The sequence below is a fragment of the Loxodonta africana genome, chromosome 19, assembly GCF_030014295.1.
Source record: "Loxodonta africana isolate mLoxAfr1 chromosome 19, mLoxAfr1.hap2, whole genome shotgun sequence".
Classification (NCBI taxonomy): Eukaryota; Metazoa; Chordata; class Mammalia; order Proboscidea; family Elephantidae; genus Loxodonta; species Loxodonta africana.
In genome coordinates this window covers 69,435,708-69,449,167 of record NC_087360.1, presented here as the reverse complement: position 1 = coordinate 69,449,167, position 13,460 = coordinate 69,435,708, and the positions used below count along the sequence as shown (strand labels likewise).

Sequence of the window (13,460 nt, the reverse complement as noted above, 5' to 3'; positions counted from 1 at the left end):
TGGGCAAGGTCTGCCATGAGGGCAAAGTGTCTGTCTTTCACTAGTTGCTGTTGTTGAGTTCGGATGTTAGCAAAGCCTTAGGGAGGCTCACAGTCAGTCAGAGAGGTACTGTATGCAACCCTTCTGTTGATGATGAATGATATTCATAATGACAATGAATGATTACTGATAATAAAGACTAATAATGATTTCCATTAATGATATGATTATATATAAGTCAGAATCGACTTGATGGCAATGGTACTTTTTTTAATACGTGATTAATGGTAATACTTAATAATGAATGATAATTATAAAATGGCATTATCTCATTATGGAGCCTAAAGTGATACTAAGCATAATAGATAATATGTGATTTAATTATATAAGCAATAATAGTTTCACACTGAAAGATGGTGAGTCAATGGAATCTAGGAAAAAAGATTCAAAGCTTAAGGATTTGTTAGTGGTCTCCAACTCTGACCTGGGGTGACTGTGTTCTGATGGGCTGATGTGATTCTTGTTTCCTTGGTGTGTCTGTCTGCATCATGGAGTCCATCATAATATGATGCTATTCATTGGTATTACTCATTTCCCTTTATCTGGTTTTATACTTGCCAAGCAACATCCTGACTTAATTAAGTTTTATAAGTAGGTTTCCTTACTGGAAAGAGAATGTGCTGACCCACTCACTGATACAGGTATTCTAACCTACCTAACATTTATTTCTGTCCTTTAAAAAGTCATTTTTAAAGTTATAAAAATAAGACAAGCTTAACATAAAAGTATAATTTTATAAATTATAAAAACAAAATGTCAAAGTCCACGTCTTATGCAAAGTCTTCTTCCAATGCTAGGAGCTAGGAATAACACTTACGTTTTGTTGTAACTTAATCAGTTTCTCCATTGGGTATCTGATGCTTAAGGTGTTTTCTTTTTGACCTTGTATAAAAGGATTCTCTTGTGAATTCATCCAGAATGAACTAACAAAGCTGAGTTTCTAAATACACAAAACTGACGGTCAACCCTTGGAGTCCTTTTTACATTCATTAGCGAGTCTTTCACGATAGCAAACACTATGCTTTGCAAGAACAAGCTTTATCTACAACTCAAGGAATATAAAAGGCTCATCTGGGATACTGCGTAGTGCCGCACTCACTGCATTCAGTGGCTTATTCAGTCTTACGGGCTATCTATCACTTACTTGTTTTTGTGTGAATTGTATTGCTTTTTAGTTATTTTCTAGGAGACATCTCACCCCCCAAGCATAAAATGGGAGGTAAGAAAAGTAGCTTTAGTCCAAGTGTGAATTCAGTATGCACCTGTTTCAAGATTTTTTAAAAGAATTCATGAAGACAAGTTTGAAATTATATAGATTTGCTCTTTTTTCTTTCAAATTAAAAGCAATTCCCATAAGAATTAGTTCCTGAAGATGTATGAGGGTACATAAATTTTATGTCAAAGGATGTTCCGCAACAGAGAACATCTGAATCTCTTTTGAAATTGCTTTTATACAAAGACCTACAAGACGATAGATACTGTGAGCATATAATAAGTTGCTGCCTTTTCTTTCCCTTGGAAATTATTGTTTTAGGGAAAGAAAAGACAACAGCTTGCCAAAATAATGCTGATAAAAGTGTGAAGACAGATATAATTGTGTACCTTTTTCAAAACTTAAAGTGAAGGCTTCACTTAAAGAAGGAGAGACTACATTATTTTCACAAATGAACCAAACTTTCAAAGTGCACTCATTTTATTTAGGTCTGTATAAGAAACAATTTCATACAGAATAAGCTAATAGAAAAATGTTGTGAGAATAATTTTTTAGATGGGAAAAATATTACGAACGATAATACATAAGTCTGGTTGACTGTGGGAGTAAAAATTAGAGATGTTTTCATGTAGATTAAAAAGATTTCTCTTTCCAAAAAGCAAGTCATTTATTCTCTCATCTTTCCATAAAATTAGAATGAGTTTTTCTTCTCACAGGCGAGATATCTCCACAGGAATGAAGTTCTTCTAAAATGTTCATAGACTCTTTTGTTCATTAAAGAAAACCTGGAATTATTTTGCAGCATGTTTATTATTCACTAGTTTTCACAAAATGAAATGCTGTAAAAGTAGTTACAAAAATATATAGTAGAAGTATCTTTGGGAAAACCAGTTGCCACTGAGTAGACCCTGACTCCTGGCGACAGCACATGTGTCAGAGTAAAACTGGGCTCCACAGGATTTTCAATGGCTGACCTTTTTTTTTTTTTCCCCAAGGACTTTTGGGGAAACTTTGAAGAAACAAAGGCGCCTCTGGGTGGACTTGAACCTCCAACCTTTCAGTTAGCAGCCAAGTGTGTTAACTGTTTACACCGCCCGGGGACTCCATCTTTGGGGAGTGGCTGTCATTTAGTAAATTCTGCATTCATTCAAGATAGTCGCAAAGAATCAAGCCCAGTGTTCTCACTGGCTCTATTCTCCAAACGTCATTTTCGGGTAGCAGAATTTAGGCAATATTTAATAACTACTCGAGGTAATTACCGTACTTAAGCTCTTTATATAATAAAGCATCATTGGAATTTATGAATGTCATTTCAGGGACGCATTAGATTGGGGTTCCATCAACTATTTTAAGATAAATGTTTGCTATTCCAGGGGCTTTACTAAATGACACTTTGGACTTTATTTTTTTATAATTTAAAGTTACCCATGATCAAGCAAAACACTAAGTTTGGAATACAATTTTTTTTGCACACGGCCTCAATACTGACTTTATCTCTGCCTTAGGAGAAACAGACCTTTGCTCTCACGAAGACATTAGCACCTTCGCTTGTCCCAATGCTGCAATTCTTAGTGCAGATGCTCAAAAGTCCAACAAAGCGGTTGCATAAGCTTTCCTATATGATGTCAGCTTCTCCCAAAAAACTCCAGCTTAAATGTTTTTGTCACTATTTTCATACATATGGAGTGGAACTTACACTTAAATTGTCAGTATACAGGTCCAGTTTTTATAGATCCCACCTAAACAAACTTGATTTTAGAAGCCAGGTCAACTGGATTTAAATTCCTAAAGATACCACAAATTTTGGGGGCACAAATAACTAAATAAATACATGATACAATATGAGGGCCCACTGCAAGTGAGCTGCTTTCTGAAAAATAATTAAGAATCCAAAGTAATCACACATATAAACCAGTTTATTAGATTGTCAGTGATACTTTGAGACAAATTCAAGTGATTTTATTTTACTTCATATAAACAGAGGATGGGAGGAACGTTTTAAACTTCAAGCTTCGTTTAGCATGTATGCAGTTAGCATCCACGAGAGCACCATTGGGTATGGAAGAATTAGCACCACAGAATTTTAGGACCTAACTGTTAACATGCATCAATGAGAAACTTGGAACGTGAAAACTGAAGTAGTACATGATATGGTCTATTATAAACAATACAAGGCAATTTATGATTTGTTTTTATACAGTACAATACAACCACCAATCAATGAGAACCTTTTAAATACAATACAGGACAAAAAACACCTTGTACCCTGTTAACACTAAAGCAGTCACAGATTTAAAAAAATGTTTCCTGTAAGAGGCAGTGGGTTGAAATGATCCACCCGTCCTCAATTTTTAAATTCAGAGTTATATAGTTACATGATCTCTTAAGAAAGTATTTTCAAATCTTTCTGTTTCTCGACCTCAAAGCTGACAAATGGCAGTTTGAAAACTGAAAGGTTTGATTAATTAAAAAAGAGAACAAAGACCTGATAGAATCCAGTGTGGTGGAAGGTATTCCACACCAAGTCAGTTTGCAAATGGCGCCAGTGGCATTGATACTTGTCTTCCCTTCTGTGGAGCAATGTCAAGTACAGAAGCTTTGCATTCGTGATGAACTTTGGTTCATTTCTTTCACCGAATGTCTTTATTCTGGAGTGTGACATAAGAGACTTATCCCTGATTCCTCAACCGTGTTTGTGGTGTCATGGGGCTGTTCCTTATGCTCGATTTGACAACAGTGAAAAGGGTTGATATTCTCTCTGGATTTAGGGCAAATTGTGAGCTAAAGAAAAAATATTAATTTAAATTTAGCAAATATGAAATTTTAAAGGGGTTTTACTATTTTCACAGTTCTATACAAACCCATGATTCCCATCATTGAAAACCTTTCTGTTAGAAAGCATGTAACAAACCCTCAATTTTAAGTTATGTATAGTCCAATTTTGGCATATTAGAAGATACTGTCTAAGAAATGTACAATAAAAATAGATAGATACAGGTATATTCAGATCTCAATGCACTGATGCCGAGGAAAATGCAGTTTTACTCACCAAGAGAAGAATATACCTTGAAGCATCTATGCAAACACATGGATCAACCATGTATCTGCCCAGCTTCTAATTCTGGAATAGTGATAACAGGGTCCTTTAGGAAAAAGTACTCAATTACAGTACAGCAGCAATTTTATGTTATCTATATTTAACAGCAAAACATTTTTTGAAAATAGAATCAGTACTATACGGTAAGTTGACAATTAGTTCACCATTTCTATACTCGTAATACATGCGTTTATTCGTTTCCCCCGGTTTTTATAAAAATCCCGCTAGGACCAACATCTTTCAGAACAACAATCTAACATTAAACAAAACGTTCTAAGGAAAATATTTAGCATCACATAGATATGAGAAAAGTCAGTTTTACTCAGCACCACAAAATACTCGATAGGTCTACATTTAGGATTGTTCATGCCATGACGGTAACACACCTTTGGGTTAATATATTTTACTTTAAAAAGAAAACAAAGAAACAAACCACAGGATTGACAGGGGGTTTGTCTTAATCTCTCCCTGATGGGGGCAGACTTCTGACAAACTTGACAACCTTCCTGTGTGATGACGACTGTGCTGTGAAGCCGCATTCGCGTTTAGTAAAGCATCTAGACCTACCGACGGAAAACATTCACCTTAAAGGATTAAAGATAGTAAGTTAAATTACAGAAAAATTTTTTTTTAAAAAAAAACAACTACCCTCAAACAGAAAAGAAAACAAAGTTTGTTCACGGTGAAATAGTCTTCTGCTGAAAAACATTATTGGATAAAAGTTAGCTTATCCTTATAAATGTTAGAAAGCGATATGAATGTTAATTTGAGTGCTGAACCCAAAAGTGATTTAAAAAAATTGTCCTATGCTTTTTCTGTTGAATCGAATTCACTGTATACATCAATTACTAGTTTTCTGAAGAGCAAACAGCTAGACATATCAGCACACCCACTGTGTTGATTTAAATTTGAGAGTTCACTGAGCATGACTGACTTGAACACAGAAGAAGGAAAACTGTCTTCTTAACGTTTTAGGGCTACGTTAAAATCTGAACTAAAACAAAATTGAATCATGATGGACTAGCTTAATAATTTTGATTGCCCTTAGGTTTGATCAACATTTCAAGACAAGGCAGTGCCAACTAAAAATAAGATTAAAAAAAATGATAACTGTCTAAAAATTGTTACCACCACAAAAAGCCTTCAAATTTTACATTTTTTCAGCTTCAAATGATCGCACAGTATTTAGACTAACAGTTTTGCTATTATCACAGACACTTCTGTCACTCTAGTTTTATTTCTGTATTGTTTATTGTTTAGGTCATGTAACACAATTTTATGTTAAGTTAAAATAGGTTGAATTGTTACATTATACTACAAGAGGCTTTAGAAACAAACATAAGTGGGATAAGTTTAGAAAAGGATAAAGAACATTTTAAGGGATTTTAGACAAATTCTGTACAGACAAAGTTCTAGTTCAAGGTAATAAAGTGCCTTCTTTTCCAGGTTAATTTTTCACGAAAATATTTTAAGGCTTTATAACAAACTCAACAGCATCGGAAGTTGTCAGTACATGGGGTTCTATAATCATCTAGCATTCTTTTGTGGGTCTTATTTCATTTAACCTTTCAATTCATATCAAGTAATTTTTAATAATTAGCAGTTTAAAATTACAACTTCGAACTGTAAATTCTGAATTCATTTTGTAGGAAAAGAGAAAGATGTATAATGTCTAAATGCCGTGATCTGTGTACATAAGACTCACACGTTGCCTGTGAAAAATCTATTTCATGCCATAATGTACAGCACCCAATGCCCCTCAAAAAACTCAACAGAGTGTTTAATCCTATGGCAACTATAGGGCCCCCGTTTCATTCATTCATATAGTCTGTTGTCTTCACATTAAAATGATTGTGCAGCCTTAAATGAGACCGGCTAGAGAAAATCTAAAGTGAATCTTCAGATATAGGCACAATGAATATCTTTTATTGCAACATTTTATGCATAATCTGCATTGATGCCAGCATCTTATGTTAAAGCATTTATGTTAGTTTTTGTTTTGCTTCTATAACCCATGGGTATATCACAGTAAAACACTGGTAACCACCTAACAGAAGTGTATACATCCATAATAGCCAGAACCACACAGAGTTCTGCTTCTTTTAAGCCTTGCCATTTCTCTTTGGGGAACATGGGTATGTTTTCAGCACACCTGTGTGCTTGGTTGTCTTGGCAGCTCTGGATTTTAGGATGAATCATGACTGTATGGACATGAACTACTCAATTGATTATAACTAATAAAAATTACTTGAAATGTCTGAATATTCTTTTTTCAGGGATTTAGTTATTTTTTTCAGAAAATTACTGTCATATAAATTAACTGGTCATGATACCTCAAATGCTTTTCTGATTACCACTGGACTAATCTAAAATATTCCTTAAAATAAAGCTTTCTGAGGTTAAGATGGAGGAAGAAGCTAAAACTTATTGCAAAGAATGGCTTAATACAAATGCTCTACATAACTAGGACAAAAAAAAAAGGAATTCCTAGTAGAAAAAAGTGCTAACCTGGGTTTGGTTTCAAATCTAAAGCCTAGTAAGAGTAATTCCTGGGAATTTAAAATAAAATTAAAATAGTATAAACCTTTATAATTGCACATTCCTTTACCAAAGTGCCACAAGTTACCAAATATTTTCCTAAAATGTACACACAGTGCTACTTTTTGAAATCTAAGTACATATATAGTTTTACCTTTTTCATATTAGATCAGTACAGCTTTACAAACTTAACACAAATATAACCAGGAAGATGAATTACAACTTCCTAAAATAGTATAGCTTTTTTTTTTTTTCTTTGAATAACTCTTAAGAACCTTGGTCATTATGAAGGTTCAAATCCAAGTATAGTCAAAGCATTCCCGTAACACCTGAAAGTATCATTTGAGTTTGTTTAGGCAAATTTTATGAATACTCTGCCATGCAATGGATAGAAGTCATAAGGTTCTTTAAAAAAACAAAAAACGTTAATTATCCTGACTGTACGGAATACTTGATAGGCTCTTCAGTCACTGAAGCAACGATAAATGTTATAACCAAGTTTTGAAAGCAGTATTAAGCACTGAGGTTTCTAACCTTAACTCTTCACTTCTAGTAAGTATTGCAAAAACGTCTGATGCATGGGTTATTAATTTTCATGCTTCTATCTATTCTAGATAGGAACACTAAATGGAAATGTATACCAATAACATAAGGACTAAAGTCATTAGGAGATCAAAGCACTGATACACGGAACAAATAATAAGCAACTGTATGGAAGTTCTCCATATTATTGAATTTTGTAAACCAGGGTAAGACAATAAAAAAGGCCTCTTTATTATATAATAATCATATTAATATATATTATTCAAATAAATAGAATGTATATTTATTTTGAATATTTTTGTTGTTTCTGCATGTGATGAAGTTAAACTAGAGAGTTGCTTCATTATAAACTGAGACAAAAAAAAAAAAAAGATACCATTCAGAGGAAAGAGAGAACGTGAGATCGTGATTCTCAGCTATAGGTCTTTTACCACTGGTTAAACACTGGTGTAGTATCCCATTTAATATGGGGAAAATACTGATAAAAACATAATAAGAGTGCTAATGTTAAAATGAAGATTAGTTCATAGCCACAGAACATTAAATGACTCTCAAAAAAGGACCTTTTCCTCTTCCTACAGTTTGAGAATTTCAGTCTTGGGTATAAGAATGACAATATAAAAGCACATGAAAGAAATACTGCATTTGGTAAATTCCTCACCGTTTGGGGTTGTAGAATAGGATGTAAACTGGTATCCTAGTCCTCTGAGAGAATTAATATGCTTTTAAAACATAAGTAAAATGAAAAAGGATCAGGCATAATAAATCACTGATGAGAACGCGTACACAATATACAGATGGGTTAATCCTATTTAATGTAATGAACCTTCTCATAGTTTCTGAGTATGAGAAAATAATTTTTTGTTAGTAAACAATAATCTTGGATGGTTTCAGCATTTAAATGTTTTTAGAGAAATACTTCAAATAAACATTGAAATGGAGAAGATTCTTAAGAGAAGCTGCAGACTTGTATGGAAACTCCAAACTATATGGGATAGTTCAACTATATTAAGCTCATGTAATACCCGCCAAAAATACAAAGTTCCACAATCTCTCTCACTTATACACACAGATTTTTTTTTGACTTTGCAAAAGCTAGGCAATTGTATTCATCCTTGGTAGCTGGGTAGCAGTCACATAGTGTGGACATAAACACTGAATATACCTATGAGAACTGCTCCTACTATATTATTTTTTCTATTAATCAGCTTTTTTATGGCAGTTTTCATTTCCAAAAATGCCTTACAACTAGTTATAATCACCATCTCTCATTGTATCACTATGAAGAAAGCGGAACTGATAAATTGCCACTGCAGTGGTGAAGCTACGTAGGGTTTGTAAAGTTCCTGGGTAATGTCACTGCTCTATAGACAGTTACCTAGCATTACTCATCATTGTGTAATCTGTATCATATGCTTCCTGGGGTCAAAGAGGGTCTTCTTGTCTGTTGTATATCCAGAGCCTAACAGAGTGTTTAGCTCACACGGACATAAAATAAATATCTGTTGATTTAATGAATGAGAAAGGAGACCGAGAAAACAGAACAAACAACCTCAACATTATCCCCCTGAGTCCCAATCCTGGAAAGCTGTGCTGGCCCACTTTTGCCTCTCCACCAAACTAGGTTAGTAGTCATGCCTACCCATTGTTGTCCAGTCAAGTCTGACTCACAGTGACCCTATAGGACAGAGCAGAGCTACCCTGATAGGGTCTGTAGTAAGTGGTTGGTGGATTCAAACTGCTGACCTTTTGGTTAGCAGCCAAGCTCTTAACTACTTTGCCACCAGGGATCCAGGGTAGTAGTACTCTTAAATCTCTACAGTAAAGGCCTTATCTTAGGTGTTCTTCAGAGTACCAACGACATGATTGGCAGTTATCCGAACTACACCTAAAACTTTGAATTAATCATCTTTCCTTCTGTCAATAATTTAAAGTTGTGCTTCTGCATTCAATAGACTATTTTTTTCTTAAGCTAATTTAGGCAAATCAATCAAGGAAATAATCATCACAGCTGCCATTATTAGCATGAATATGGAGAATATCAGAATGGAAAGGGAAGACAGTTACATATATACAGCAAAGGGGATCACTGGGGACTAGGTTCTTCGATTTTCTGGAAATTAGGGCAAGAACACTAAGACCCTTGAAAAGAGAGTGATTTTATTGAACTAGATGAATGCTGAGGAGTTGGACTAGATGACATCTAAAGTCTTTTCTAGCTCTAAAATTCTATAGGGTGCTAACTGGTTTCTTCTCTGGTAAGAGCGGCAATATGTTGAGTATTCAAAGTATATTTTATTTAAAGAAAAAAAGGATAGTTAAATTTGAAAAGTTTGATGTTTTGGCATTCTCTCTAATAATTGCATTAAATGTATTTTAAAAAAATCAGCATTATTCTGTCTGTTACAACAGTAGCATGTAAAGCCTTCTAAATTCTGAATAAATCTACTTAAAAGTACATCAATATAATGTGGATATTATAATTTCTTATACTGTCAGCAAAACTACAGGTAAGGAGCTTGTTCATATATTCTCATTGCTTGACATGAGCTTGTCCTTTAAAGAATTAAAAAACAAAAAACAAACTGTTGCCGTTGATTCAAATCTTATCAATTAAGCAGAATTCAAGGCCTCATTTCCAATTTCAAAGAAAGGAAGGAGAAAATATTTCTTGTAAAAAATTAGAGTTGCAGTGTTAAATTACATCAGCGGGAAAAACAAATCGTTTCGTTACGTTTGAATCTCTAATTTAAATTGTACGTGTTCATAAAAAGCACTATTACTGTTCAACATTTTGACTAAGACACAACAAAAATATCATTAATTCTAAAACTCGGAAGCAAAAACCTAATTATTATTTAATAAAACCATGAATACGTGGATGGAGGAAAGATCATTTACTATCAGCTTTTACTTCTACTAAACTAGGACTTTCCAAGTCCTTCAAGCAGAGCGTGCTCACTGACAAAGCTGATTTATAATTCTTGATTTCACAACCCAAGGCCTGTTTAATTTATCCTTCTAGCATTAAACTGATAATCATTACTCATACTCAACTGGGAATGACGGCTATATCCTCATTTTTCTGTTCACCAACAAACATTATTGACAGTTAATTAAAATTAATCATTGCAACTAAAATGATGATGAACTATTTAGTGAATTCACACATACTGCTCAAAAGCAGTTACCAGCCTTTATAGTTTGTAATCTACATCCTTGAGGGCTTAGTCTGACAGAACTGCAAGTCCTCGTTACAGATTAAATGACACTAATGACAGTCTTCTGGCGATCCAAATGTGACCATCTTTTTTAAGAGTAATAAGATTTAGGCAAAATTCTACACTAAAGTAAGTCACGTTAAAAGAAAGTTCTATTTTAGTCTTTTTTGGAAGTATCATAATGAAATGTGAAGTGGTAAAATAATCTAGGAACCCTAAGGAGAAAAGTAAGCATGGAGGAAAAAAGGAAGGTGTGTGTATTTAGGGGTAGACAGAAAGGTGAAAAGAAATGGACACAAGTGGAAGAGAGAGATTTAGAGGAGGGGAATAATCTGAAATTTTATTAGTATTTTCTCAGTAATCTGGCTAAGCTGCATATTTCATTTGAGTTTCTTTTCCCATAGAACTGATATGAGCACTGTATGGCTATTCCTTCCCTTGCTAAATAGCTGTATAAACATCGAAAACGATGTACTTACTAACTTCCCACTAAAGTTAAGAAAGTGCCTGTTGTGTATGTTGTTAGCATGGGACTTGGTGTTCTGGGATATCTTCACCTTCCTGCAGCTCCTTATTGTAGAGCCTTGAGGGTGGAGATGGTAAGTATGGAAATACTCAAGCCTCTTTTATTTAGTTATGTCAAAATTCAACCTCTTTTTTGGTAAGAATAGTAAAAATTCACCCTTTTGATCTCTTGGTACATGATTTATTATGGCTTCTTATAATCACAGTGTATAATCTTTGCTTAAATTTATTACTGTTCCCCAGAATCTCAAAGAATCTTCACTTAAAATGGCAAAATTTAGTTAAGTTTAATTGGGAATTTCAGAAACACAAAAAATCTGGATATTGCTCTCATTGTATATATTCTACTTTGATTTATATAATCTTTGCTAGGAATTACGGATCAAAGGGAATTCCTGATAATAAAGCTGAGCCCATAAAGTTTATGTTATATAATTTTAAAAGTGCATAAAAGCTACCATGACACCTTCACGTGGACAAACAACAAAGCATTACTTTCAGTGTGTTTTGATAATAGAGATACTATAACAAATACCTCCTCACCTGCAATTATTTTTCATATTTACTTTCTGAAGTTAAAGGAGAACCATAAGGTGAAGGAAACAATAGTTCTATGGCGACTAATTGTTCAAGTGTACTTGCCCAGTATCTCTCCGTTCTTTGCAGCATAATTTAGAGTATCCCGAAAGAGTACCTCTTAATGCATATGACATTACACTAACTAAGGTGGGGGAACTGTTTGCAGGTTAGGAGTACTGACATTTAGTATTAATATTAGAGGTTATTTTGCTCCCCTGTATTTCTACTACAGGTTGTTTCCTACCACGATTATAAGCATAGTTACGTGGCAATAAAGAAACTCAAGGGACCAAAAAAGCCAAACCCATCACCGTCAAGTGGATTCCAACTCATAGTGACACTACAGGACAGAGCAGAACTGCCCCATAGGGTTTCCAGGAACAGCTGCTGGATTCAAAATGCCAACGTTTTGGTTAGCAGCTGAGCTCTTAACCACTGCGCCACCTTATTTTGTTCTTTTTTTTAACGTGCCATCAGCAATGAAAAGAAACTACCAATATCTATTGGTAAACCCAACAAACTGGATGATTTCAAAATGATTAAGTTGAGTAAAAGAAGCCAAATACAAAACAAACAAAAAAATTGCTTCATTTATATGAAATTCCAGAATAGACAAAAGTAACTTGTAACAGAATTCAGATCAGTGGTTGCTTTTAGAAGTCAGGATGGGGGTAGAAGCTGGGTGTTGACTGGGAAGGGGTACAAGGAAACTTTCTGGAATGACAGAAATGTTGTGTCTTGATAGTCATCAAAGCTACCTGAACGGTATACTTCAGATCTGAACATTTCACTGTGTGTAAATTATACCTTAATAAAAAATGTTTAAAAGCATTCCTGCTACACACAATATTTTTGCTGAAGCAGAAGAAGCTGGCTGGCATTTTTTTCACTTCAAAACTTCTCCCTTTAAACTGTCCCACAGATACCAATATGACCTAGAATGGGATCCATGACTAATATTCCGAGGAAGACAGGGATTTTATATCAGGGATACTGAACCAAAATAAGTTTCTTTTATGGACGATAGTTATCAAATGCTACTTAAAAGTGATCATGGCAGTATGGCCTTCAATCTCCTTTGGTTCCCTCAGGAGGAGTGAATACTGGCGTAGTAGTACGTAACTAGTGTAGAAAGCAGACTGATTAACTTAAAACATTTAAGTGGAAAGGAGACAAGATTTTACCTTATGGTATTCGGTGTATAAACAATCGTATATATGGTATGTCACATTTTTAAACCAAATTTTTTGAATGCCAGTGGTTGAGCCTAATGTATAATGATTACCTCACCACTTCAATCTAAAGGGCCACAAGTATTTATCAGCTTTAAAGAGGCTACATTCAGAGTCAAAATAGCCAGTGAATTCTCAATTTCCAATGGAAATAACCTTGGTGTATTAGCAGACAATTCCAACAATAAGCGAGAAAACTCCATTGGTTTTGAGAACAAAATAGTAATATCCTGAATGGAATTTATCCGTGAGTGATGCCAAGGACTCATCTGCAACATTAAAACTGTTATCACAAGCAAGCCAGACAATTACTTTTGCAGTTTATTTCTTTTTGTAACCCAATTCAAACCCATCGAAGGCTTATACTGTCCCAAATCCATGTATGTCAAAGACATCCAAAATATTAATTTTGCTACTCATTATCATCTTCACTTGAGATGAGAAGGAAAAAAAATGAAAAACATAAGCAATTT

General features: G+C 34.3%; 1 protein-coding gene across 1 annotated transcript in view; it reads right to left on the bottom strand.

The window, feature by feature from the left end:
* Positions 1 to 1,714: 1,714 nt before the first annotated feature.
* Positions 1,715 to 13,460, bottom strand: part of PURG (purine rich element binding protein G) — a 40,337-nt gene continuing 28,591 nt past the window's right edge. The window contains exon 2 of the mRNA XM_003412549.3: positions 1,715 to 4,033. Coding sequence (XP_003412597.2) covers positions 3,896 to 4,033 — 138 coding nt within the window. The 3' untranslated portion in view covers positions 1,715 to 3,895. The remainder of the gene's footprint in view (positions 4,034 to 13,460) is intronic.